Below are 24,896 nucleotides of genomic sequence, written 5' to 3'. Positions count from 1 at the left end.
CCGGCTTGCCTTCTCGATCTCCTTATCGCGCCTCGCTGCTCTTTGTACCATTTCTCACAAGACTAAAGATCGTCACAGTGCTGTCCGTCATCTGTCCTCTTGTACTGGATAGTGCCCTTCTCGCCGTCGTTCTCGCCTCTCTTCCCCTTGTCGACAATTCTACTCCCGCTGTCCGTCGGGCAATGCATTCTGTCCAAGAACGCTATGCGCATCTGCCCATGCTAACAGCGTATTGCAAGGAAAGCTATCGCCGGTTGCGACTGTCGGCACCGAGACCCGCTCGTGCGCTGGCCCTCGCGGCGACCGCCTCTGCGCCAGCAGCCTCTTGCAAGCGCACAATCTCGTCGAGAACGGGCTTGTACTCCTCTGCAGAGTAGGGCGTCAGCACCATGTGAACGACAGCGATCTATAGCGAGCCCACCGTAACGCTGCTCGGCAAGCGCGAACCCGTCTCGCCGCAACTCCTTGCCGCGACTCGCCTGCCCGGCGCCGTGTGCTTTGGCAGTCCAATAGTCGCGCGAGCGGGCGAAAAATTGAGCGAGAGTCTCGCCGGGCGAAGGTGTCGACATCGCGTCTTCAGCCTTGCGCGCCGGGTCGGACGAGACGCCCATGAAGGCCTGCGCCCGCTTGGTCAAATCCGCTTGCTGCGCATGTGGGGCTTGATGAGTACCGGACGCGCGACGTATGAAAAAGACACGTACCTCGGACCGCGCCTTCTCCGCCTTCTTCGCCGCAAGCTCAGTCTCCGTGAGTGCAAGCTCGTCCAGATCGACCTCCATGGGTTCCGTCTCGATCGGCGCCGTGCCATCGTCTTCCTCGCCTTCCTCGCCCTCTTCGCCGTCGCTGCGGCCGGACTGCGAGCCCTCGTCGTCCTCGTCCGAGTCGCTGTCGTCGTCGTTCTCCGAGTCTGAGCCAGCCCACTCGCCCGAGTCACTGTAGCGGTTCAAAGTTCGTCAGCTCGAGGCAGTAGTAGAGAAGCGGAACATAGGAAGCGCACATGCGGTCCTCGCGTAGGCATTTGTACTTGTCCATCTTGTCGAGGTTGAGCGAGTAGAAGTCGGCCAGCGTGTACTCCTTGTTGCCCGCCTCCAGGATGCCGCCATACATGTACAGCGTGTTGCGCAGCACGGCGAGCATCGTGTTGTACCGCGGGCCGGGGACCGTCTGATCCGGGTCGTCGACATCGTCGTCACCGCCGATGCCGTCAACCTGGACGCCGGCAGCCTCCATCTCGGCGGGGCTCGCATCCGGCGCGACGCCCGCAGCGGCGGCAGCGAGTTCCATCTCGCGCCGCGCACGGGCAATCTCCCAGGGCTTCGGCCCGTCGTCGTCGCTGTCGACCTCGTCGTCCGTGGCGTAATGCTCGTCGTCGACCTTCATCTTCGCATCTTCGCCTCCGGCACCCTCCTCGGGTACGTCCTCGCCCGCCTCCCTGCGCTTGGCCGCCTCGGCTGCTGCCGCAGCTGCCGCCGCCGCCGCACGCGCAGCCTTCTTCTTCTTGGCGCCGCCCGTCCCGCCCTGCTTTTTCCGCCGTCGCAGCAAGAGCGAGACCCAGCGACCGTTGCCAGCCGTGTTGTAGCCGAAGAGCTCGTTGTAAAAGGTCGAATCGAGCGTCTCCTCGTCCTTGTCGTCGTCGGAAACGCCGCCGAACAGGACGCCCATGCCCTTGTTCGCCCAGTACGTCATCGTGCAGCCTGTAAGAGCACGCGTAAGCGGACACAGGTGAGATTGCGTACAAGTTTGACGCACCAGACCGTGACGGATTGGGCGGCATGCCCGGGTTCTTGCGCTTCTCCCACTTGAAGCCCTTCTTGAAGTCGACGGCGCCGTCCTCGCCGATGGGCGGCACCTTCAAGACCCACGTGTCGTTCAGCGCGACGCCCGTGACGCGCTTGCCCTCGTACTGCTTCGTGTACCCGCCGTGCAAGACGAGGCCGTCTGCCGTGGGAAGGAACGAGAAGCCGCTCCGCGCAGGAGGCTTGCGGTCGATCTGGCTGAACTCGACCTGATGCCACTTGAAGTCGGTGAGCGACCAGGCCCACAGGTCGTTAAGGTAGGTCGTGCGGATGCCCGTGTCCTGGAAGCCGCCAAACAGGAAGATGAAGTTCTTGTAGACGGCCATCCGGTGGCCGGATCGTGCCGACGGGCGCGACTTGACCTCCCAGCGTTCCCACGAGTTCGAGTCAAAGGAGAAGCTCCACAAGTCGTGGTAGTGGTAGAACGAGTTCTGGTTGGGTGCGGCTGCGGGAGCAGCTTGTCAGCACTTCTCGAGGGCTTCGTTTCGTCCAGTGACTGACGCACAGTATTCGCCGCCGTGAATCCACAGGCTGCAAGGGGTCGATCATGAGCGGCGTTGCCAATCGCAACGGACGACAGATATGACGCACCGCCCACCGCCCGCAACCGTCACCGCTGCCGCATGAGCCGCTCGGGGACTCGGCTGGGTCGGCGAGGTGAAACGGCGCCACTCATTCTTCGTCGGGTCGTAACGGTAGAGCTGTAGCGTACGCGTGGTTAGCTGAGCGGCATCGAGGGACGAAGACTGCAAAAGACGCACATCCGCGTACATCTCGACGCGCTGGCCATCATAGAACTCGCCGCCGAAGAGGTACAGGTGGTCCGAAACGGGCGAAGCAGAGAAGGTTGCGTTCGCTCGTCGTGAAGGCGGGCCCTCGACGACATCCTCTGTTGAAGTAGACAGGGTCAGCTCGTCCTGGCTACTGCACAGGTGCTGAGGATGAGCGATGACGGACCGGTGACCTTGTGTTCCTCGGCCCACTGTTTGCGAAAAGCCTCGAGAGACTGCAGAAAGTCGTCCTCGCCCCACTCTTCCTCCTGTAGTCCGAGTTGTCAGCTTCATCAGTTGGAGCGAGAGGACGGGCGGTTCTCGCCTTGTCGGCCGCCTTGCCCTTCTTCTTTTTGATCTGCTTGGTGTCGCTCTTGGCCTGCTTGGACTCCTGCTTGAGCTTCTTCGCAGCCTTGGCCTGCGCGTGACGATGCGGGTGCGTGAGCTCGAGCAGCGGACGAGGCGATGAAGACAGCGACGCACGGCGGCCTTGGAGTCTGCGCCGCTCTTCTTGCCGCCCTTCTTGCCGGCTTTTCCCATCTGTAGGAGCCCGACCAAGTCTCTCGAGCGGTAACGTGTGATCGGAGACGGGGGACGGGACCGCTTCCTCTCCTCCCTCGTCCTTCGCTCGCGTGCATCTCAGGGATCGTGTGCAGGGACGCCAGACCTCCCGCTATGTAGAGCCTTCAGCAAGCTTTCGGACACTCACGCTGTGCGTATGGGCGCTTGTTGTGGCGCGATCGCTTTCCCCACTTGCCTTCGACCGGCTCCCGACGCTTCGGGCCCTTGCCTGCCGGCGGCCCTTCTCGCCCTCCACCCCCTCTTGCGCATGTGTGGCGCCACTTTCTCTTCTGTCTGCTTCCGAGCTTGTTCCGGTTCTGCGACCCAGTCATCTGGACGAAGCGGCGCCCCTCTTCTCGACGAGAAGCGTGATCGCAGCCAAGACTTTACGGACCGGTGTCCTACCTACTAGTAGGACGACCGGCTGCTCCTCCCGGCCGAACAGCCGCACGGCCAACGGAAGAGCCTGCAGAGGAAGAGGAACCTAGGAGCCCCACATCGCCCTCTGCAGATTGCCCGGCCTTGCTTCCCCTTCGCCTTTTCTCCTCTCTTCATTCCTCTCACGAAGCACTACGCTCAAGCACATCCGTGCGTGTACGATCCGACCGCGGTGTGACGCTGCCTGGACGCTCATACTGTTCCACGCAGTTCAACGCGCCGACTCCTTCAACTCACCGGTCAACTCTTCATATCAGAGCGTCGAGATGGGTCTCGGCATCCTTGAGAACAAGTACACGAGGGCTGCGCCTGTGCCCGGAACGTCGCTTCTGGACGACCTGAAGGCGAAGCAGGCTGTCTCCACCGAGGGAGCTGCGCACCTCAAGCGCGACAAGAACGGCATCGTCCTCGTTCCGCAGCCGTCTGACGACCCGAACGACCCGCTCAACTGGTCGACGTGGAAGCGCGAACTCTGCTTCTTCAACCTCATCTTCGGTACCGCCTTGGTCGGAGCCGTACGTTTTTGCCTCTCGGGCGGAGCGTGAAGCAGGAGAAGCAGTGTTGACTGTGCTCCCGCAACACAGATCGGCCCCCTCATTGCTCCTGGATTCGTCACCATCGCTGGCGAGTTCGGCGTTACCGTCAACCGGGTTGCAGCGACAAATGCAGCGCTCGTGCTGGCCATCGGCGCAGGCATGGTCTGTCCCACATCCTCACAGAGTATTGTGTCACATACGCTAATACATGCGCTACACAGCTTCCTATTGCCACCCTCGCGATCAAGTTCGGGCGTCGCCCCGCCTACCTGATCGCAGCTGTCCTGCTCCTCGTCGGCTCGATCTGGAGTGCCGCCAAGCCGGATCTCGACAACCTTCTTGCATCTCGCATCGTCCAGGGCCTCGGCATGGTACCCCTCGAGTCGGTACGTCTCCACGTACCCGTCAAGCGCCATCAAGCGACTGATGGTTCCCCTCGCAGACCGCCACCGCCACCATTGCCGATCTGTATCCTCTGCACCAGCGCGGCATGCGCGTCGCCATCTGGGGTCTCTCGCTTCTCGGCGGCATCAATGTTGTACGGCGCGACCACCCTGGCCTTTGCGTCCAATTCAGCGCTGACTCAGTGAACGCAGGCCCCCATCGTCGCCGGCCAGCTTATTTCCGACCCGAAGTACGGCTGGAAGTGGTGTGTGGGTCGCGCATCCTCGTTGCGTATCAGTTCGAAAGGGACATGGCGCCTGATACCTCCGGCCTTCGCAGTTCTGGATCATCGTCCCCTTCTTCGCCCTCAACCTCATCCTCAACATTCTCTTCCTTCCCGAGACGGCTTACGACCGTGCTGCTGCCCTCAAGATCGACGCCGGCCACTCGACCGAGGAGGCCGTCGAGTACGAGGAGAAGGTGGAGAAGAGCTCGCAGAACCAGATCGAGGATGTCGAGTTGTCCAATCGCAATGGTCACGCGCCGGCCAAGACGTGGATTCAGGAAATGAAGCCCTGGTCTGGTACGTCTGCGTTTGCGCCATCGCTCACGCTCGCCTTGACTGACTCCTCCCTCTTCCGCAGGCTACATCAGCAAGGAGCCGCTGTGGAAGATCTTCATCCGTCCCTTCCTCATGCTCTTCTCGCCGGCCACCTTCTGGTGCTTCCTCACCTACGGCATCGCGTCGCTCCTCCTCGTTCTCGTCTCGGCCACCTCGTCGCTCATCTTCAACCGGTCCTACGGCTTCACCGCCAAGCAAACCGGGCTCGTCTCCATCTCGCCGCTCGTTGCCTCTATCCTCATGTCGCTCGTCGCCGGCTACATCGCCGACTTCCTTGCCGTCTTCATGGCTCGTCGCAACAAGGGTGTCTTCGAGCCGGAGCACCGTCTCATTCTGATGCTCCCCTACGCCTTGCTGGTCATCTTTGGCTGTGAGTACTCGGATTCGGCCTCACCGCTCCGCCTCGCCAAGAGGCAAAAGCTCACTCTCCAAATGGGCAGATGCCGGATGGGCCATCTCATACCGCAACCAAAATCACTGGATGGTCCCGATCATCTGCTACGGGTGAGACGGCCGTACTGGGTCTTTGAATGTATCTTTCGCTGACCACCCCTCTCCCGCAGGCTCGTCAATGGCGGACAGAGTTAGTCGCTTGTCTGTGTCCGCCCGGGCGTCGCGCTGACAGACCTTGCCTCGCAGAATTCCTCTCGACTGCCAGTGTCACCTACATCCTCGACGTGCACCGCGAGCAGACCAGCGAGGTTCAAGGTACGCTCGTAATGTCCTCTGCCGTCTTGGGCCAGGTCGCGACATCGGCCTTCTCAACCTAGATGGTCGCGTTCCTACCCGCCTCGAGTGTCTTCTGACGCGTCTACATTCGTGCAGCCATCGTGAACTTCCTCAAGAACGTCATCTCTTGTGCGTTGCCTGTGCCCTCGCACGGAAGTAGCACAAGCTGACTGTATTGTGTCTGCCTCTTCTCACTCTCCATCGTCGACACGACTCTGCATTGCTTTGCACACCACCGCGATGGCCTGGCTCATCCTCAACAGACCGGATAGGAACCGAGATCAACGGCTGGGTCGTCTCCCTCGGCATCGAGAGTGGGTGGCCATTCCCGCCTCGCCTTTTTTTGCGCACAATACCGGGCACAGACTGATCGAGCTCGTCTTTCGCACACCGCAGACACCTTCTACATGCTCGCGGGCATCTCGGGCGGCATCGCGCTCACGACCATCCCGATGTACGTCTTTGGCAAGATCATGCGCTCGTGGGTCCACCGTCACCAGAAGCTCTTTGCTCTCTGAGCGGCCCTCCCGTGCGCGTCGACGGTGCCTGTTGTCGTCGGACCAGCTGGCGCCGCCCGCGCTGTCGTCTGCCCTTCTTGCGCTTTGTGTTGTTCGTCCGTGAAGATTCCCCGGCTGCAGTATAGCCTCCCGCGCTGTGCGAAGCAACACGTGTCTGTCCCACACGTCTGTCGCTCCCAACGAAGAAAGTCTGAATGGGCGGGGAAGCTCTGCCTGGGAGCCTCCCTCGGATGATGCCTGTGACCATGAAACGCAAGAGCCGATGCTCGAAGCCGCGTCATGCAGTGCCCATCGACGGTGTCAGTGCGTACGCACATGCGCGAGCACCACAATGGACTGCCGAGCCAGACATTGACTGGCCTTGTGAAATTTAGTCGCTCCAGAACGCCGTCCAGCTGCCAATTTGCTCTACTCCCGTCGAGTACGGACCAGAGCGTCTCAAACGTTTACAGACGGAACTTCGATAGCAATGTCACCTACTCGGCCACGCGGCCGACAATGTTGTAGCGCTTCTGGAAGTACTTCTCCCAGTCGTCGAGAACCTTCTTCTCCTCGTCAGTCAGGACCGAGTAGTCCGCCACGGCGTCCTCTGGCTTGAGCGACGACTTGCCGAGGCCGCTGCCGTGCGCGAGTGGGTCAGTGCATGGGATCTCGTGAAGTCAAGGAAGTGAGACGAGCGCACCGAGAAGCGTCCTTGCCGACAAAGACGTGGTAGCCGCAGCCCGGGCCGTACATGTCGCGCTTGGCCGACACTGCGCAAAGCGACGGGGGTGAGGAGACAGGTTAGCTTGGCGCAGGCGAGCGCGGCGCACCGTCGTAGATGCGGCCCTTGATGCCGACGTAGATTGGCGTGTTCTCGTCGCGCCCGTCATTCTTGGCGAGCTCCTCCTTGGAGAAGGGCGTGTCCTTGGGCGGGTCGAGCTCGGTCTTGTCGCCGGCGGGGGCACTGACGGTGGCGTCTGCCGTCTTGACGAGCTTGTCGGCGGCCTTTGCTTCGAGGGTGCTCATGCTGTCGTGGGCGCGGGCGCGGAGGTCGTCGGCGGTTGGGGTCGGGAAGGCGATCTGGAGGTACCAGAGGAAGAGGACCGAGAGGAGCTGGGCGGGCGAGGAATCGGGCGTGCCGGGATTGGGAGGAGAGCGAGAGTGGGGAAGGGACCGGGAAGCGAGGTGAGTCGGTGCAGCGGGAGTGCGGTGGAGGGAGGAGACACTCACAAGGACCTGGAGCGAGGCAAAGATGTAGTGCTCGCGGACCCAGTCGTCGAGGAGAGCGACCGCGCGAGCAACGGAGGATCGGAGTGATGAGAGCAGGCGGTCGAGTCCGGGAGAGTTGGACAGGCTGCGTGGCAGTCCGAGTGGGTCAGTCCAGTCTACGCGTGCCCTGCCTCGGCAACACGCACCCAGACATGCAGCGCGCAGAGCAGAGAGACGGCGACCTCTTGCAGAGCCAGACGGCGATGAGGTCAACTCGTCTGTTCCCAACGAGGGAATCGCGGTGCAGCTCGAGAGCTCTTGTGAGGTGCTTGTAGAGCTGTTCAGACTCTGCTTGGTTCGCTTGAGCGGGGATGTGCGCGGCTCGCCGGCACCTGCGCCGGTTCGCCTCTGGCTGAACAAGCAACTCGCACCACCCTCCGCTTGAGCAGGCAGAGCAGACGCACGAGGCTCAGTACAGAGGCCTGCTGCACGGCCAGCTACCCCAACTGAGCACCCACCTGCGGGCTCGCTCCGCCCGCCCAGGTCGTCGAACGAGCCTCCTGCCGCAACCTCGCTCCGGCGCACCCAGCTAGGCGGCCGTGCGGCAGTGCCAGGTCTGCGGAAGAGCGCGATGCTCGATTGCCAGCTCGATCAGGACGGCAATGCGCGACCCAAGCGGTCCGTCCCCCGGATCAAGGGCTTCCGCGAGCAGTACGAGATTCAGCGCCTCAAGCAGCAGGAGAAGCAGGGGCCGGACAATTGGGTTGTGCGCAAGGTGAGCATCGGTGTTCCACTCGTCGCACAGCTACGCTGACCCGCTCACCTTGCTCTCGCCAGTTTGCGGTCGGTCTGGTCGCCGGCATCTTCGGGTACAGCTACTACGTCTACGTCGTCCGCCTGTGCATCCCGATGATCAGGATGGAGGACTCGCGACTCGGTGCACGGGCGCAAGGCCGTGCGTGTCTCCCTCACACCGCCCGCACACTCGTTCGCTGACAACTTCCGCTCGTCCAGTCGCGTACCTCGTCGTCTTCCACTTTCTCTTCGTCATGTTCGTCTGGAGCTATGTCGTTGCTGTCTGGACCCAGCCCGGCTACGCCCGTGATGTCAGCACCTCGCCTTTCTGGTCCAGGCAAACGCTGACTTGCGTTGTCCCGCCCAGGTCGTGCCCAAGACGGACCCGCCGCAAGCGCAGGAGGAGTACATCACGGTTGCTGGCCAGCCATACGAGCAGCAACAGCCCCCTCGACACCATTTCGAGGCCGCCGACCTGTATCGTCCACCTCGACGACACTCGAGTCGCGATGATGAACTGGCCGATGACGACGGAGATGGCGAGGGCGCTGATGCCGAAGGTCTCACTGAGGCGCTCGAGATGCAGGATAGGCCTTCTGCGGCTGCACCGAGCGCAGACGAGGAGGATCGGATCGCCGAGACCGCTGCAACGGCAGGAGCGTTCGGTCCAGCAGTCGGCACTGTCGCTGCCAACCGGTCTGCCTCGCCTGCGCCCGGGCCTAATGCCGAATCAGCTGCACCAGCGCCACGTGGCATCTCGCCTGCCGAACGGGAGCGCTGCCAGTCCGCCGCATCCACCACCATCGCCGGCTCGTCCACCCGCTCCGGCGTCACCTTCCCGCCCAAAGCGCACCTTCACAACCCCAATCCTGCCGATCCGCCTATGTCCGCTCCGCCCACCGAGCTGCGCCGCCGGGCCTCGCAGTCCTCCGCAGCGCCGTCGTACCTGCACTTTGCCGAACCGCCCGACGACTACGAGCCGCCGAAACGGCTCGCGGTCGAGCGCATCCCGCGCAACGCGCCCGTGCTCACCGAGCAGTACCGCTACGACCCGCGAGAAGGGATCGTCAGGCCGTACCGCAGCCATCGCTGCCGGCACTGCGCGGCTGTCGTGCTCAGTGCGTACAGCCTCAAGCGCTGCACAAACCCAGCTGATGGCTCTCCTTTTGCAGAGATGGACCACCATTGTCCTTGGGTCGGCACCTGCGTTGGCGCGCGCAACTACAAATATTGTTCGTCTCGTTCGGCTCTCTCGCATTTTGTCGGTCACTCACGCGAGGACCCGCAGTCTACAACTTCCTCCAGTACTCCTCGGCCTACACCTTCTTCGTCTTTCTCACGCTCATCATCGCGCAAACCCTCCCCCTCGGCTCCTTTCCCTCGTCTCGCCCCTATCCCGGCGTCGACGGGCAGCAGCTCGCGATCCTCGCGCTGTCGTTCCTCTTCCTGTGCTTCACGGGCTCGCTCTTTGCCGCGCACACGAGGCTCATCCTGCGCAACATGACGACGATCGAAGAGATTGGGATGAACCGCATGCGGCAGCGCGAGCGCAAGGCGCTGACGAGCACGTTTGGGTTCTGGGCGTGGCGGTGCGCCGAGCCAAATCCATGCGCTCACTTGCGTTATTGACGGACTGATGCTTGGATCCTTGGTACGATACACAGGGCCAAGCGCGAGACGCGCCGCGAGTGGGACAAGCAGTGGGGCCGGCTGGGGCGCGAGGGCAACCTGTGGTGGCTCGGCTCGCGCCGCGCAAACTGGGAAATGGTTATGGGCAAGGAGAAGTTTGGGTGGTTCTGTGCGTCGCGCCCTTCCTTCGCTTGCTTCGCAGCGCCTTCGAGGGGAATGCTGACGGGCTTGCTGTGGGTCGATGCGTTGTGACTCAGTGCCGATCCCTGCTCGACCAGTGCACGACGACGGGCTGAGCTACAAGCCAAATCCCCGCTTCAGCCCGGAAGGTCACTGGCGGCCGCGCAAAGAGTGGCCGCCAGAGTTGCGTTGACCTCTGGCTGCGCGCGGAACCTCTTGTGTCCTGTCTCCCCTCGCATCTTGTTGTCATTCCTCTCGCATCCTGCAACTCGATCTCGTCGTCGTTCGTTCTACAGGAGAAGCTCCCAGTCGCGTGCGAGGGCGGTGGTATGGGCGATCGCGCCGCGCCGCCGCGCGGGCATGCTCTCGACTCGCCATCTTGCTGTCGCTCGTCCTCCCTACGCGAGGCGAGCTCACGTGCACAAGCGCAAGCATCTGTAGCGCTCACTGCGTGCACGCACCCGCCTCACGTCCTCGTTCGTTTCACTTCGGCCTCATCGTCCGCCGAGTGCTTCGCTCGCGCACGTCGGCGATCCCCGCGCAATGTCGACGCCTGTTGCGCGGTCCGTGCTGACCGAGCCGGACCCGCTGCATCCACCGGCGCACGCGCTGCCCGATGACGGCGACGGCGTGTCGCCTCCCCACCCCGGAGCACCCGCGCAGCCGCCGCTCTCGTTCAAGCGCCGCTCGACGCCGTCCCGCTCCGTGCGAGACAAGGCGAGCGGCTTCCTCGGGGGCATCCTGACGCGCGCGGACGCGGACCAGCGTGACATGGTCCCGCCACCGCCTTCGTCTTCCGCTGCAGCGCTTCAGCGGCCCGACGCTCCGACGCACATCACCCTTCCGCGCCCAAATGTCAACCTTCGGAGACCGTCCGACTCGGCGCTGTCGCAGGCAGTCGCGAGCGACGAGGACGACGATGCCGAGGCGGGACTGGGGGATACGCTCGGCGGGCGCAACTGGCGAAAGAGGCTGCCTGGCCCGCAGGGACGGCTGCCTTCGTCTCCGGCGACACGGGCAGGGTCACGGAGACCGACTGGGCACGCATTCCTCTCGCCGTCGAAGGAGCCGGGCATGCTGTCGCCGTCCTTCGCGGCGGAGGGAGGTTCGCCGGGAGAGGGCGACGAGGCGGCGGACATGGGGCCCGTCGCCGTCACGCCGCTGCCGAGGATCCCCATTTTCGTGCTGAGCATCTGCATGCTCGGCGAGTTCCTCTCGGCCAGCGTGTGCTCGCCGTTCCTCTTCTTGTAGGTCCTGCTCCGTCACCTATAGCGCGGTGTTCCCAGAACTGACTCACCTCTTTGACAGCATGGTGGAAAGCTTCGGCGTTGGCAAGAACGGCGGAGGCGAGTCGGCCGTCAGTTTCTGGACGGGCGTGGTTTCGGCTGTCTTGTGCGCTGTTTCGCCTCTCGCTTGGCGCAGCTCGTTCTGACGTGACCGCTTTCCAGCTTCCTCTCCCAATTCCTGACAGCCATGATCTGGGTCTCGGTAGCGGAGAAGCACGGCCGACGAGCTGTCCTCTGCGCCTCGCTCCTCGGCAACGGCCTCACGGTCATCGTCTTCGGCACATCGAGGAACCTCGGCTCGGCCATCTGTTCGCGACTCGCCATGGGCCTGTTCAACGGTGCCGTCGGTGTCGCGCGCAGTGCTGTGCAGGACGTGACGGACGAGACGAACCGCTCGACAGCGTACACGATCCTCGGGCTGCTCTGGGGCATGGGCGGCATCGTCGGCTCTGTGCTTGGCGGGACTCTCGAGCACCCAGTCGACAAGTACCCGTCGTACTTCGGCGAGTCGCAGCTCTTCGCCGACTACCCGTACCTCCTTCCCTGCCTCGTCGCCGGCTCCGTCACTCTGCTCGGCGGTCTCTCCTCGCTCGGCCTCAACCGCGACGGCGGGCAGCGCGAGGGCAGTATCCGCCTTCCGACCGAGAAGGATGTCGAGGTTGCCGCCTCGACGCTCAGCAAGGTCAAGGACTGGCTCCTGACCCGTCTCGCCGGTCTCTACGGCCAAGTCCGTCGTCGCCCGCCCATACACCTGTCGCAGAGCGTCGGGGGCGTCTCGCTTCACCCCGCTTCAGGCGAAGTACCTCCGCTCCCTTCTCCCGCACCCTCCCCTTCTCTCACCGATGCCGCCGCTGAGCGGAGCACACTCGCCGATCGCCGCTCGTCGATCCGGCAGCACGGCTCCGCATATGGCTACAGCAGTAGCCGCCGCCCCAGCCAGACGGCTTTCGAGCGTGATTCGGGCCTGCGCATACCATCCATGCGGCGGCGCAACTTCCGGTCCGTCTCGATGGCGACGACGAACCGCTACGACCCAGACAGCGAGGTCCCGCACTCGTTCGCGGAACGTCTCCTCCTTGCCAACAACCAGGCCGTCTTCTCGCTCAGCGACGTCTTTCTCGCCAAGGCGACTGCAGACGACGAGCGCGCAGCGGTTGAGTACGAGGAATCGACGTTTGAACGCGACGACGAAGAGTCGCGAATCGACGGGACCGATCTCGACGCAAACTCGGAGTACGGCGACGTCGGCTTCGGCACGGCGCCGCCGTCGATGGACGACCTGCGGGGCGAGGCGGCGCGGCAGGCGCTGGCAGCAGACGCGCCCGCTCGGCCAACTTCGCCCACGCTGTCAGTGGCGGCGGCGCAACAGCGACGAACGAGCACGATGCTTTCGCCAACGCGTGAGCGAGTCGCGTCCTACGCCCCCAGTGCCGGGCGAGCTCGGCGGCTCTCGACAACATCGACGAACCGGCCCATGTCGATTTACGACAACACGGGTCTGGCGCCCGAAACGATCGCCTCGGCCGCTGGACAGCTCGTTCCGCCTGCGCAGCAGCAGCAACAGGCTCCGAACGAGTCGGTGTTTGCGCCCATGGCTGCCATTCCCGAAACGCGGCCGGCCAGCATCATCGAGCATGCGGACGACAGCTCGTCGACCGTCATCGACGCGGGTAGCCAGGCCGGCGGCGGCTTCTCCCTCGTCCGCCAACTGCCGCTCATGATGATCGCGCAGTACCTGTGCGTCGGGCTGCACGGCACGGCTTGCGACCAGATTTTTACGAGCTTCCTCGTAACGCCTGTTGCGAGCGGCGGACTCGGCCTCTCGGCAGACCACTACGCCGGTCTCGTCGCGACCATGTTTTTCTTCTCGATGGTGTGGCAGTTCAAGTTCTACCCGTCGATCGGCCCGCCCGGAGGCAGCCTGAGCCATCTCTCCATGTGCGTCCATATCCCCTCCTTTCCGCTTGCCACGCTCGAATTCATCATTGTCTATGCAGGTTCCGCCTCGGTTTGATTCTCTACGTTCCCGTGTATCTCCTCTTCCCCGAATTACGCGGCCTCATCATCGTCGAGGGCGAGGCCAAGCTCGTCATGCTCGGCATGATCGTCTTGAGCGCGATCCGCTATCTTGCGAACGCCTGTGCTTACACCGCCGTCGTCCGTCTTGCCACTCACCCTGCCGGTACACTCAGCTGACTCGATCGGCACGCAGATGGTCCTCATCAATGTCATGACTCCCGCCGAGCTGGTCCCGCTCGCCAACGGACTTGCCCAGTCGTGCATCTCGCTCGCACGCTTCATTGGTACATCCCCAATCTCGCCGACTCCCAATGGACGCCAGCTGACCGACGTTGTGCAGGTCCTCTCCTCGGAGGCTCCGTCTTCGCTGCCAGCATTGCGGACCCGCAAGACGCTAGACCGGCCGTCGGATTCCACTTGATCGCCGTGCGTTCGACCGTGGGCTACACGCGAACGTCGATGCTGACTCTCACGTTCTCGCAGGGCCTCTGTTTCGTCGGCTTCGTCCTTTCGTGGCGGATCAAGTAGTCCGTGTCCTCATAGTCCATCCCGTTTGCTCATCACCGCAGTCTCAGTCGGCCTCTTCCGCCCGCGCTAGTCCCGTGTTGCTCTCTCCACACCGTAATTGCATCGTCTCTTTCTCCCTCCGCTCTGGTCGTTCGCCTGCGCAGAGTGAGGCGGTCATGCCTCGCGCCTCTCTCGGTCGCAGTCAACGAGACGAGAGCGAGATGGAGAAGCCCTCGTTACGAATACAACGTGAATGTGTATGTGAAGCATCGATGGAGGGGCAACGATCTACTACGGAAATGACGAGATGTGCACAAGAGAGGGAAGCACCGCAAAGGAGTGGCAGAGGGAGGGAGACACCAGCAAAGACGGCGAGCGAAATGCGAAGGGAGCGTTACACACACAGAGAGGGAATCATCAACAACGACCTGGGTGAAAGTGAGGACCTGAAGGGTGACAACGCGGAAGACCGGGATGAGAGAAAGGGACTGGCGACCAGAGGACCGGAATCAGAAGGGGGGAGGCGGAAGGAGCGAGGCAAGGCGAGCAGGAGATGCGCATTACGCGGTCGGGGGGCCGGGCCCTTCGGCGCCACTGTACGGCGCGTGCACGACCATTGGCGGCTGCGGTGTGGGCCCGTACGAATACTGCAGCGACGACGGCTGGTGGACGAGCGGCGGTCGCACCGCCGAGCCCGAATGGTGCAGCGGTGACCCAATCGACATTGACTGGTACATCGGCAGAGGCGAGCTCGCAGCCGAATTGGGCAGGCTGTACCCCGCCTGAGGATGCGGAACCGATGCGGAATGAGGCGACGTGCCGCAGATCTGGTACGTGCCCAGCGGCGATGGCGTCGGCATGGCCGTGGTCGGGTCGGTGCTCGCGCCCGAGCCAGACGAGTCGCGAGACCCCGAGCGGGACTGCGACGCCGACGAGCTCGACGCGCCGCCCTGTGCGACCGCGGCTGCAGCAGCTGCTGCCGCCGCCGCCTTCTCCCGCTCTTCTGCCTCCTTGCGCTTCTTCTCCGCCGCCGCCGCCTGACTCTTCGCCTTGCTCCACCGCAGCCCGCACGCGTTGCAGAGCGTCTTGGGACCCGTAGGTCCCGAGCGCCACTCTGCCGAGCTTGTGCGGCCGCAGTTGGCGCACGCACGCTGCGACGGACCAGCTTTTTGCGCGGCGGGCTGCTGCGCCTGCAGCACGGCCTTCTTCTTCTTGAGGGCCTCGAGCGCACTGCGCTCTTCGCGAAGCTTCTTGTTGGTCAAACGCACTGCAGATCGAGCAGAAGGTCAGGAGATTTGAGATGATCGGCCTGAAAAGGAGGGAAGACGCACTCTGATGCAGCTCGAACTGCCAGCTCGTACCGCGCGTCACGTTGAGCTCGTCGAACACGTTGTCCGACACACTCGACGGTGCCGCGAGCGCCTTGAACGTGCTCGGTACGGTCGAGAACGACGTCAGCCCGGGCGGACCGGTGCTCGGCACGGCCGCGGCGACAAGCGGGGCGTGCGCTGCGACGCCCGCCGAGGTGGCCGAGGCGCTCGTGGCCGCCGTCACGGCCGCACTGGTAGCATTCGTCGAATCGGCGGTGTGCGCGCCGCTGAAGCCGCTGCTCGTGCCCGCGACGGACGGCGAGGCCCCGGTCGCCACACTCGACGCGGCCGTGCCCGCCGCGGCAGAAGTCGATGCGCGGCGGGCGCGTTCCGACTCGTTCGATGCGAGGCTAACCTGCGCAATGACCGAGACTTGCTTGCCGCCGATCGGGGCGAGGTGCGACTCGTTCGGCGGCTGGTTCGGGTGCGGGTCGGTGCCGCTGCGCGCAGGGTAGAAGCGCGTGACGACCTCGACGGCGGGCTTGCCGGGGATGGGGATGAGCATGTGCTGCACGACAGTGGGCGTGCCACGGCTCGCTTCGACGAGTGCGTCCATGAAGCGCTGCGAGTCGTCGGTCGCGCGGCGGCTCATGTCGCCGACCGACTTGCCGAGGACGTCGCGCTGGACGCTGCCGACGCCGAGCACCTTTTCGGCGCTCTGCGTCACCGAGAGGAAGATGCCGTCGACGCAGACCTTGGCCCAGAACTCGTGCTCGCCCGAGCCGACGCCGCCGGCGAGCTCGAGATCGCGCCAACTCATCTTGTAGACCTCGCGCGGGCGGCCCGACAGGATGACGCACTTGCGGCCCTTGCCCGGCTCCAGGTGCAAGCGCCCCTGTGCCTCGAACCAGACGTAGCCCGAGTTCTTGCGCCGGATGCGGTACACGAGGCTGACGGTCGGGTGCGCCGAGACGCCCGCGTCCTTCAATTCGCGCTGCACGCTGACAATGTCGGACGGGTGGCAGAACGACGACAGCGTCTTGCCGAGGAGCTCGTGCGGCTCGTACTCGAGCAGCTGGCGCGACGCCGCCGAGACGTACAGCAGCGCGCCCTTGAGCGACAGGACGTGCACGAGGTCGTCGCACTGGTCGACGAGCAGGCGCGAGAACTGCTTGCGCATCGTGTCGTTGGCGAGCGCGCCCAGGCCGCCGCGCGCGACCGAGTCGAGCAGCTCGCCCGGCTCGTCGGTGCGGATGAGGGCGCGCGCCTGCTGCGCGGCGCCCGCGGCCTTGACGACGGCGCTCGCGGCGTGCGCCTGAGCCTGCTGCGCGGCGTGCTGCGCCGAGTCCTCGAGCTGCTCGATCGCGCCCGTCGGGTCGAACGAGATGACCGACGGGTTGCGCGCAATGGTCGCGTGCACGACCGAGTAGTTGACGATGTACGAGCCGTTCTGCATCTTGTCGAGGATGGCCGCGGGCTGGTCGACGAGGTCGACCTGGAACCCGACGAAGAAGTCGATCTCGCCCGAGTCGTGCCACGAGATGGGAACGCAGGTGACGAGGTTGATGAAGGGCTTGCCCTTCTTGTGGTAGTTGATGAGCGACACCTGCGTCTCCTGGCCAGAGACGATGTGCGTGCGCAGGTGGTGCGCGGCATTGCCGTCCGTGTACTTGCGCTTCTCGCCCTGCACGACCTCCTGATCGCCAGGTGCCTGCAGGAAGCGACCTGTGTGTGCAAACGAATATCAGGATAAGTGCCACAGCGCAAATTGAGACGAACTGAAACGTACAATTGCGGCCAACCACCTCTTCGTTGTTGTATCCCGTCAAGCGCAAGAACGTCTCGGACGCGTACACGACTGGCTGGTCAAACTTCTTGGCGTCGACGACGACGAACGAGCAGCTCATGTCGACAGCGCCAATCTCGATCGTCGGCTTCCTGCGGTTGACGACGCGCGCGAGGATCCCGACGAGGTCGAACCCGCTGCTCGAGTAGATGTTCGAGTACGAGTTGCTCGTCGTCGCGCCGCCGTTCAGCCGCGGCGGCGGCATCGGAAGCCCGAGCGCCTTGGGGTCGAATGGGTCCGCCGGCGCGGTCGGGTTCTGCGAGAGCGTCGCGGCCTGCGGCTGGCGCATGTCGTGCCCGTGCGCTCCCACGAGCTGCGGGTGCGCTTCGGGTGACGGCGCGTTCAGCGCCGCATACGACGAGCCGTACAGGTCGTACACCGGGTTGTTGACGCTGTACGCCGGATAGGGCGGCTCGTGCGTGGACTCGACGACCGCCTGCTGCGGCAGCTGGGCCGACCAAGTCGGCGGCGCGCGAACGGGCGAGTACGGGTTGCGGAACGTCGGCACGACGGGCGAGCTCGCCGTGCGCGTCGCCGCAAAGCGCGCAGCGGCGGCTGCAGGGCCGACAGCGGCGCCCGGCGTGATCGAGATGTTGCCCGCGCGGAGCCGGGCGAACGCGTCCATCGACGGGTTGCCGCCAGGCGTCACAGGCGCTTGCGCGACGGCGTGCGGCTGCTGCTGCTGCACCTGCACCTGCACTTCGCCGGGCGCGGTGTAGCTGTAGCTGCGCGGCGGCACCGCGGCGGCGGGCGGTTGCCCGCCGTCAGCGAAGGCGCCGAGCCCGCTGGACTGGAGCATGTCGACTTCGGCGGTCGCAGCGTCGAAGACGGTCGAGTGCTCGGCATCCTCCGAGGCGCAGTACGAGAGGGCCTGCGGGCCGTACGCGCCGTCGATTGGGTCAAAAGCCGTCGAGCTGTACACCTGCGAAAGTGTCGGGTCCTCGTTGTCGTAGCCCGAGGACATGGCCGTGTCGAAGGCGTGGTAGGAGGCTGGTGAATCGAGGGTGGGCGACATGAGCGATTGAGGCGGTGGATCGTGCTGATGGTGATCGTGCATGTAATGCTGATGAAGGGGATGATTGGGTGGCATTTCGTGCTGCTGGTGCGGCGGACCAGAGTCGGCGTAAGACGAGGTGTCGTACGTCGGGTAGCCCTGGTTCAGCTGCATTTCGGCAGATTCGACTGGGTTGTCGGAGAGGAAAGTGTGTAGGTCAAGTCGAGTAGGGTAGATGAATCCGAACAGAGAGGCGCGACGGGCGAGGTCAAGCCGAGACTTCCGACGGGCGTCTGGGGACGAGAGGCGAAGAAGGCCCAAGCAGTCAGTCTCGCGCGGCCTCGCACCCAGACAGCGAGAGCACGCACAGCGATTATCGGACGCGCTTTGTCGGAGAGTGCGGCTAGACGTCGAGTCGAGCTCTTGTAGGGATCAACCTGGAGGAAGAGCGAACACCGAAGTGAAGGGTCCTGCGAGCGTTCGACGCTGGGTCAGAACCGTTGGCGCTCAACGGCGCGAGAAGCAGTGCAATGCACGCACTTCTAAAGGCGAAGGTGGAGGTGCCGTGTGCGTGGGAAGAGCAGGAGCACTCGGAGAGTAGTCGGGAGTCGGTTCGAACTGATCCGCGGCAGGCGTCTGCATGGGGTGGTACGAGGCGGGGCGAGCACGCAGATGCAGTGCGAGGAGCAGGTGAGAGAGAAGGCAAGCGAAGGAACGTCAGTTTGACCGAGCGACGAGACTAGAGGCTGCGAAGGTCGGGAGTGCGAGGCGAGAGGGAAGAACGGGGACGCACAGCGATATCGGACGCGCTCAGAGGCCGGCGGGGTTGTTCGAAGTCGACGTGCGACTACTTCGGGTGCAGTCTGCTGCTGCTACTGCTGCAGGCGAGGGCGCGGGCTCTGCTAGTGGCGGCGAAGGTCAGCGAAAGTTGCCGCGGGCTGAGCGCGTGTTGCGCGGGCGGGGCGCACCTCGTAGCTAGCTGTACTGTGTAGCTGCTGCAGCGACCAGAGGCAGGTGTCAGCCTGTGCGTGCGTGCGAGAGCCGGGCGACGGCCACGAGCTCGGCGGAGGCGACCCCTCACCGTGAGCCCAGTCAAGACCTCAACGGGTGCGCGAGAGAGCGCGAGAGGGCGTGGGCCGGCGGTGCAGGCGCGCGTGCGGGTGTGCGGGCGGGTGCGGGTGGGTGAGCGTGTGCTGGCGAGTCCCCGTGCTCGTGGCCTAGCGATGTCGGAGGCAGCTGTCGAGGACGGGGCGCGGATGCGAGCGAAGACGCCGAGGGAGAGCAAGTGTCGGCGAGAGACGAGTCCGCTGTGGATCGGGGACCGTACGGGGGCGGGGCGGGCTTGCTGGGTGTGTGGGTGCGAGTGTGGGCGCAGTAGACGGTGGCAGCGAGCGGCGCGAGGGCGCTCCCGTGAGCGCTCGCCGTACTCGCCGCCCGCCAGACAGCAACTGGCGATCCCCGGGGGACACTCGCCTCGCCGCACCCGTCTGCACCCTCCTGCGGCGCATGCACCCGCGCACTGCTCTCTCCAGGCGCACTTCAGCCCGTACCACCGCCAGCCGGCCCCCGCGAGCCACCTTTGCCCTCGCCGCCGCTCGCTCGCCTCAAGACGACCTCCGGTACCCCGCGCCGCGCTCTCGCTCATTAGGCTCGACTGCAGCTGACCCGGTAGTGCACACACGCAGTCGACTAGAGGACTTCTGCCACGCTTCGACCGACCGCTGCCATGCGCTTGAGAACCACCTCGCCCGCCTCGAGGTGGGTGCACCGCCTCCGCCGTCATCATTGCGCGTGCACCCTTCCCGCTGACGCTCTCGCTGCCGTGCAGCACGACCTGGACACGCGCATAGCACAGTGGGACGAGCAGCTCGCCAGTCTCCGCACCGTCGACGAGCGCGCGCGGGTTCGTCCTCGTTCCCCACCTGGTTCGCCTCTCTCGCCAGGGCTGACCTCGGGCACTCCACACTCAGGAGCTCACCGCGCAGCTGACCTCGCAGCTCGCCGAGCTGCGCAGCGCGACGACCCCGCGCATCTCGAGCGCGCGCGAGAGCCTGAGCCAGTCGGGCGACAAGGTCGACGAGAGCCGCGGGCAGCTCGAGCACAGCCTGGCCAGCATCGAGCTCGCGAGGGGCCTCGTGCGTCCACGCGTTTCCTATCGAGCCGCGTGGTGCTTGGCCGCTGATGCGCTCGGTGTGCAACGTGCAGCTCGAGCAGCTCGAGAAGCGCCTCGACGAGGAAGAGTCGACGCTGCAGCGGATCAATAGCTGGCAGCGCACGCTCGTCTGTGCGTCCTCCTCTTTCACCCTACACAGCTCGAGTGCTCACCAGCCCGCACTGAACGCAGGGCTCACGTGCCTCTCGCTCGCGCTCCTCGTCGCCCTCATCTCGTGGTTCTTTGGCGTCTCGCCGCGGATCCCTCGCCGTTCCTGACCTCGTTGCCCGTGTCGTGCTTCTGTGCCATGTTGTTGTCACTTTCTAGTTTGCCGCCCTTCGCAATCGTGCAAAAGAACGAATGCATAACGGGATCGCGCCAACTCAGCGCCAGCTTACAACAAGGTCCTCCCTCCGCACCCCGCTCGCGCCCACATTCTGTACAGCCAGAGACGTCCGTTGACAAAGAAAGCTAGCCCTCGCTCGGCCCGAGCGCTTCAGCGAGAGCGACCCACTGCTCTGCGAGGCGCTTCGAGTAGCCCGTTTCCGACGCGGCAAAGTCGCGGAGCGAGAGCTGCAAGAGCGACGCTGTTTCCGGCGTCGCGCATCCTGATCAGCTTGACCTGGACGGCGAATGTCCCACAGGCGAAAGAGGACGCGGACGCACTGGACCGGAACGCCCACTGCACCTCTTGCCACACGCACCAGCGCACGAACGCGCGGCGGCGCAGCGCGGCGTCGATCGCGCGCTGGTCCGCCTCGATCGCGCTCGCGAGCTTGTCGGCGTCGGCGTCGAACGTCGCCGGGCGCGGCGAGACGGAGCGCAGGAGCGAGAGCTGCGGGCGCGCGTGAGCACGGGCGGGACGAGACGAGGGCGCGCGGGAGGAACAGGCGAGGGAAAACGCACCTTGTTGAGGTTGGTTTCGGTGCGCTTCTTGAGCTTGTCGACGTTGTCGACTCCGAGCGTTGTTTGTCGTGCAAACAGCTCGCGCAGGGTCGTGTACAGCTCGCGATGCTGCGACCGCCGTCAAGCGTCAGATGGTGGACGACTGCGAGCAAGACATTCGACAGAGCGGGGAGAGGCGCGTCCACGACGACGCACCCGCTTGAGATCCTCGACGACCGTCTCGAGGTTCCTCCTCGCGCTCGCGCCCTCGGTCTCGGCCACCTCGCTCACGACGCCCCTGAACGCCCTGACCTCTCTCTCGGTCTGCTCGACCTGCTTGGGGCGCCACCCCTGCTGCTCTGCGTCGAGCGCGCGCGCGAGCGCGTCGCCGAGCGCGTCCCACTCTTTGCCCTGGTTCAGGCGGCGGTGCGACACGCGCTCGGACGCGACCGTGATCTTGGTCCAGCTGTCGACGAGCAGCGGGAGCCGCTGCCGGAGCGAAGACAGGCGCGCGTCGATGTCGGCGGGGAGCGAGCCTTCTTCGAGCGGGGTGAGCGTGCGCGTCGACGACTCTTCGTCGAGCGAGAGGTGCGCCGTCTTGCGGTAGCTGGCGAGGTCCTGCGTAATGTTCGCTCGTCAGTGAGGGTGGGGGAGCCTGCGGAGGAGAGTAACGAGGCGCACGGTCTGGTCGTTCATGAAGGTCGCGAGGAGCGCATCGTGCTTGATGACGGGGTGGTTGACGAGCGACGTCAGGGCGCGCTCGAGTCCGCGCCGGCGCCGCTCGAGGAAGAGCTCGTCGGTCGCGAGGTAGTGGCCCGAGACCTGGAGGCGCTTGGGCGGGAGCGCGGGAAGGAGGCGGAACGGGTACCGTCGCGTGAGGCACTCGATGAGCCAGACAAAGTCCGAGTAGCGCCGCGAGACCGAGGTGCCCTTCTGTGGGTGGAAGAGTTGCCGTCAACACGGACGCAAGTCGGCCAAGAGTGCCTGCACAAGCGCAGATCGGACGAGACGAGACGCACCTCTGGCTGGAGGACAAGCCAGACGTGGTGCTTGACCATCCACCCCTCGAGATCGCCCTGGAGGACGAGCTGGACCCTGTCCTGCCTCGGGAGCTGCCACGGCCCGTCCCTGTCGCCGTCGTCGAGGAGGTTGTCGCCGAACCCGCCGTTCTGCGCGCCGGCACCGCCTCCGACTCCCGACCCCGGTCCAGCTCCCGCTCTGCGCGGGTCGTCTGGCAGGCCGTGCTCGGACACGAGGCTGTAGTCGAGCGGGCGGGCAAAGCTGTGGGCGATCGAGGGCGAGGGCTCGTCCGAGAGGGGGGCAGCGGGAGGTGGGGCAGGGCCCGCCCACCCGTCGGACCACGAGTCCTGGCGCGCAAAGGACGAGGGCACGGTGAATCCTCGCGACTGGTCGAACGAGCTCATTGGCTCGGCCTGGCAGCGAGTGCGGACGGAGGGGAACCGCGGAGACACGCCGACGATGAAGAGACGCGAGCGAGGTGACGCTCGTCTCGTGCGCACACTCGCAGGTGCAGCGAGCGAGACCGCGAGAGAGCGCACGCAGCCATGTCGGGCTTCTTCCGCGGCATCTCGCAGGACCAGGTGCGCCCCGCTCCCTCCCCCTCCTCCTCCTCCCCGTCTCGTCCCCATCTCGCTCCCGACTCACCCCATGCACGCGCACTGCAGGACCCGCGCTTCAAGGACAAGCAGTCGGCTCTCCTCGCAAAGACGTCCTTCCCGCCCTCGTTCTCCACAAAGGTCCCCCTTGCTCTGCCCTCTCTGCCGCACCTCATGCTCACTGCAATCCACCACACAGGTTGATGTGCGCAAGGTCGAGATGGCCGTCATGAAGCCCTGGATCACCAAACGTGTCATCGAGCTCCTCGGCTTCGAAGACGACGTCCTGCTCGAGTACATCTTCTCGCTCCTCGAGGACCAGGAGAACCCCGTGCGTCCGCAGTCACCCGCTCTAGCAGCCTCGCGTGCCTCCCCGCTCAGTTCAAGAGCCTGCTGTGCAGCCGGTCCGCTGCGCGATTCACGCTCACTCCCATGGCCGCCCGCAGATCGTCGACGCCAAGCAGATGCAGATCCTCCTCACGGGCTTCCTCGAGTCCAAGACGCCCGCCTTCATGTCGAGCCTCTGGGACCTCCTCCTCTCGGCCCAGTCCAACCCGCTCCGCGTCCCGACCGCCCTCCTCGAGGAGAAGAAGCGCGAGATGCGCGCGCGCGAAGAGCAGGCTGCGATCGAGCGCCGCAGGGAGGAGAACATGGACGCCATCCGGCAGCGCGAGCGCGACGCGCGTGGCGGAGGTGGCGCGAGGGGAGGATATGGAGGCGGAGGCGGGGCGAAGGGAGGGTACGGCGCGCGCGAAGGGGGATACGGTCGCGACGATGATAGGCGCGGCGGCGGCCCTCCGCGCGGCTACGGCGGCGGAGGCTACGGCGGGAGGGACGAGGGCTATGGGCCTCGAGGGGGAGGAGGCGGCGGATACGGGCCGCGCGGAGGGGGCGCAGGCGGGAGGTACCGCGATGATGGGTTCCGTGGCGGCGACAACAGGGTGAGTCCGCTTGGACACTCTCACTTTGGTGCTGATACCTCAGCTCACTGACGATCGCGTGCGATGCTCGCAGGACCAGCGCGGCCGCTCGCGCTCCCGCTCTCCGCCCCCTCCTCGCCGCCAGCGCTCCTACTCGCGCTCCCGCAGCCCGCCGCGCCACTCCCACCGGCGCCGGCGCTCTCCATCCTATTCCCGCTCGCGCTCGCGCTCTCGCTCGCCGGCGCCGCGCCGTGCAGCTCGCGGGGGTGCAGGTGGGAGCCGCGAGCGCAGCCCTCCTGCCGGCGGGCCGAGCCGGCGCAGGCGGTCGCCGTCGTACAGCCGCAGCCGCAGCCGCAGTCCGCCGCGGCGCCGGCACGAGCCCGAGGAGGGGGACGAGCCGCGGCGCCGCCGCGCGGGCGGGGGCGACGCGTTCTCGCCCTCGCCGGAGCGCAGGAGGGAGAGGAGGAGGTCGCCCTCGCCTGCCGCCGCGTCGGCGGAGGGCAACGCTGGAGGCAAGCGGTCGAGGTGGGAGGAGGAGGATGCGCAGGAACAGCGCGCGGAAGACGAGGTGCGCCTCACTGCACCCTTTTCTTCCCTCCTTCCTCCCTCCAAGCGAGTTCTGCCTGCGCGGGTCAAGCGACGCTGTCCTCGTCGCTCAGCGCTCGTTCTCGGCCAAGCACCGAGTCTGAGCGCCGAGCGCAAGCATTCGACCCGAACTGGAGTCTCCGCTCTGGTCGAGCATGGCAATCCCGGCTTCCGCTGCATGCCACCGTTCCCGCAGTCGACGAAGACTGACTCTTTCGCTGCCGCTTTTCTTCTTCCGCCGCGTCGCGATCGCCGCCCGCTGCTCCGCCCTCCCCGCCTCTCCCCATTTCCGCCGCCTCCGTGCATTTCCGACTCTTCGACGACGACCCTGCAGACCCTCACGCGCCGCGAATCCGAGCTCAAAGAAGGCCTGCTGCGCAAGAAGGTCGAGCAGTCGCGCAGCGCGCGCTGACCGCGGGACATCGGCTCATTCTGGTCGAGATGGGCGGCAGTCGAGTGCGGCCGGCGCAAAGAACATTTCATGGCGAGGGCGGCTCGCGTGAAATTGAGGTGCAAGGGGACGGCGTTTTCCGGCGGGCCGGGTGAGCGGGCCCATGTGCGTGTGGGATTCCGGAGGGGGAGGAGGCAAGGGGGTGCGGGGTGGGATGGTTGCAAGGTGTGCTTTGA

The 24,896-nt window shown here is 65.2% G+C and overlaps 9 protein-coding genes across 9 annotated transcripts; 5 read left to right on the top strand and 4 right to left on the bottom strand.

Moving 5' to 3' along the window:
* Positions 1-244: 244 nt before the first annotated feature.
* KEL3 (Kel3p) lies at positions 245-3,106 on the bottom strand (the record flags this gene model as incomplete). The annotated part of the gene is made up of 11 exons (XM_076650161.1): positions 245-366; positions 422-644; positions 702-933; positions 998-1,694; positions 1,750-2,241; positions 2,302-2,327; positions 2,388-2,497; positions 2,558-2,685; positions 2,754-2,835; positions 2,892-2,984; positions 3,050-3,106. The coding sequence occupies 11 exons, from the start codon at positions 3,104-3,106 to the stop codon at positions 245-247; spliced, it is 2,262 nt and encodes a 753-aa protein (XP_076504286.1).
* Positions 3,107-3,831: 725 nt separating this feature from the next.
* On the top strand, positions 3,832-6,354 carry JCM10292_000801 (uncharacterized protein; the record flags this gene model as incomplete). The annotated part of the gene is made up of 13 exons (XM_076650160.1): positions 3,832-4,080; positions 4,150-4,263; positions 4,323-4,487; positions 4,544-4,639; positions 4,698-4,754; positions 4,825-5,068; positions 5,130-5,477; positions 5,548-5,611; positions 5,671-5,690; positions 5,747-5,815; positions 5,933-5,965; positions 6,100-6,150; positions 6,233-6,354. The coding sequence occupies 13 exons, from the start codon at positions 3,832-3,834 to the stop codon at positions 6,352-6,354; spliced, it is 1,632 nt and encodes a 543-aa protein (XP_076504285.1).
* A 476-nt stretch (positions 6,355-6,830) lies between these two features.
* On the bottom strand, positions 6,831-7,759 carry JCM10292_000800 (uncharacterized protein; the record flags this gene model as incomplete). The annotated part of the gene is made up of 5 exons (XM_076650159.1): positions 6,831-6,972; positions 7,037-7,106; positions 7,167-7,449; positions 7,567-7,690; positions 7,752-7,759. The coding sequence occupies 5 exons, from the start codon at positions 7,757-7,759 to the stop codon at positions 6,831-6,833; spliced, it is 627 nt and encodes a 208-aa protein (XP_076504284.1).
* A 417-nt stretch (positions 7,760-8,176) lies between these two features.
* On the top strand, positions 8,177-10,342 carry JCM10292_000799 (uncharacterized protein; the record flags this gene model as incomplete). Its single annotated transcript, XM_076650158.1, has 8 exons — positions 8,177-8,320; positions 8,383-8,500; positions 8,560-8,651; positions 8,708-9,458; positions 9,513-9,572; positions 9,629-9,929; positions 10,005-10,138; positions 10,227-10,342. 8 exons carry the CDS (start codon positions 8,177-8,179, stop codon positions 10,340-10,342), a joined length of 1,716 nt encoding a protein of 571 aa, XP_076504283.1.
* Positions 10,343-10,692: 350 nt separating this feature from the next.
* JCM10292_000798 (uncharacterized protein) lies at positions 10,693-13,982 on the top strand (the record flags this gene model as incomplete). Its single annotated transcript, XM_076650157.1, has 7 exons — positions 10,693-11,396; positions 11,458-11,541; positions 11,598-13,373; positions 13,433-13,592; positions 13,648-13,738; positions 13,795-13,880; positions 13,938-13,982. The coding sequence occupies 7 exons, from the start codon at positions 10,693-10,695 to the stop codon at positions 13,980-13,982; spliced, it is 2,946 nt and encodes a 981-aa protein (XP_076504282.1).
* A 539-nt stretch (positions 13,983-14,521) lies between these two features.
* Positions 14,522-18,081, bottom strand: JCM10292_000797 (uncharacterized protein; the record flags this gene model as incomplete). Its single annotated transcript, XM_076650156.1, has 3 exons — positions 14,522-15,228; positions 15,293-16,996; positions 17,061-18,081. 3 exons carry the CDS (start codon positions 18,079-18,081, stop codon positions 14,522-14,524), a joined length of 3,432 nt encoding a protein of 1,143 aa, XP_076504281.1.
* A 1,536-nt stretch (positions 18,082-19,617) lies between these two features.
* On the top strand, positions 19,618-20,541 carry JCM10292_000796 (uncharacterized protein; the record flags this gene model as incomplete). Its single annotated transcript, XM_076650155.1, has 6 exons — positions 19,618-19,730; positions 19,797-19,869; positions 19,940-20,014; positions 20,082-20,246; positions 20,317-20,395; positions 20,456-20,541. 6 exons carry the CDS (start codon positions 19,618-19,620, stop codon positions 20,539-20,541), a joined length of 591 nt encoding a protein of 196 aa, XP_076504280.1.
* Positions 20,542-20,734: 193 nt separating this feature from the next.
* MVP1 (Mvp1p) lies at positions 20,735-22,572 on the bottom strand (the record flags this gene model as incomplete). The annotated part of the gene is made up of 6 exons (XM_076650154.1): positions 20,735-20,850; positions 20,930-21,098; positions 21,170-21,277; positions 21,365-21,766; positions 21,830-22,081; positions 22,168-22,572. 6 exons carry the CDS (start codon positions 22,570-22,572, stop codon positions 20,735-20,737), a joined length of 1,452 nt encoding a protein of 483 aa, XP_076504279.1.
* Positions 22,573-22,713: 141 nt separating this feature from the next.
* JCM10292_000794 (PWI domain-containing protein) lies at positions 22,714-24,681 on the top strand (the record flags this gene model as incomplete). Its single annotated transcript, XM_076650153.1, has 6 exons — positions 22,714-22,749; positions 22,834-22,905; positions 22,964-23,095; positions 23,211-23,705; positions 23,779-24,252; positions 24,604-24,681. 6 exons carry the CDS (start codon positions 22,714-22,716, stop codon positions 24,679-24,681), a joined length of 1,287 nt encoding a protein of 428 aa, XP_076504278.1.
* Between the last annotated feature and the right edge of the window lie 215 nt (positions 24,682-24,896).

This window comes from Rhodotorula paludigena, assembly GCF_050403205.1.
Source record: "Rhodotorula paludigena JCM10292 DNA, Rt_paludigena_JCM10292v1_ctg32, whole genome shotgun sequence".
In the NCBI taxonomy this organism is placed as follows: domain Eukaryota; kingdom Fungi; phylum Basidiomycota; class Microbotryomycetes; order Sporidiobolales; family Sporidiobolaceae; genus Rhodotorula; species Rhodotorula paludigena.
Note: the sequence above shows the minus strand (reverse complement) of the source record. Positions and strands in the feature narration are given on the sequence as shown.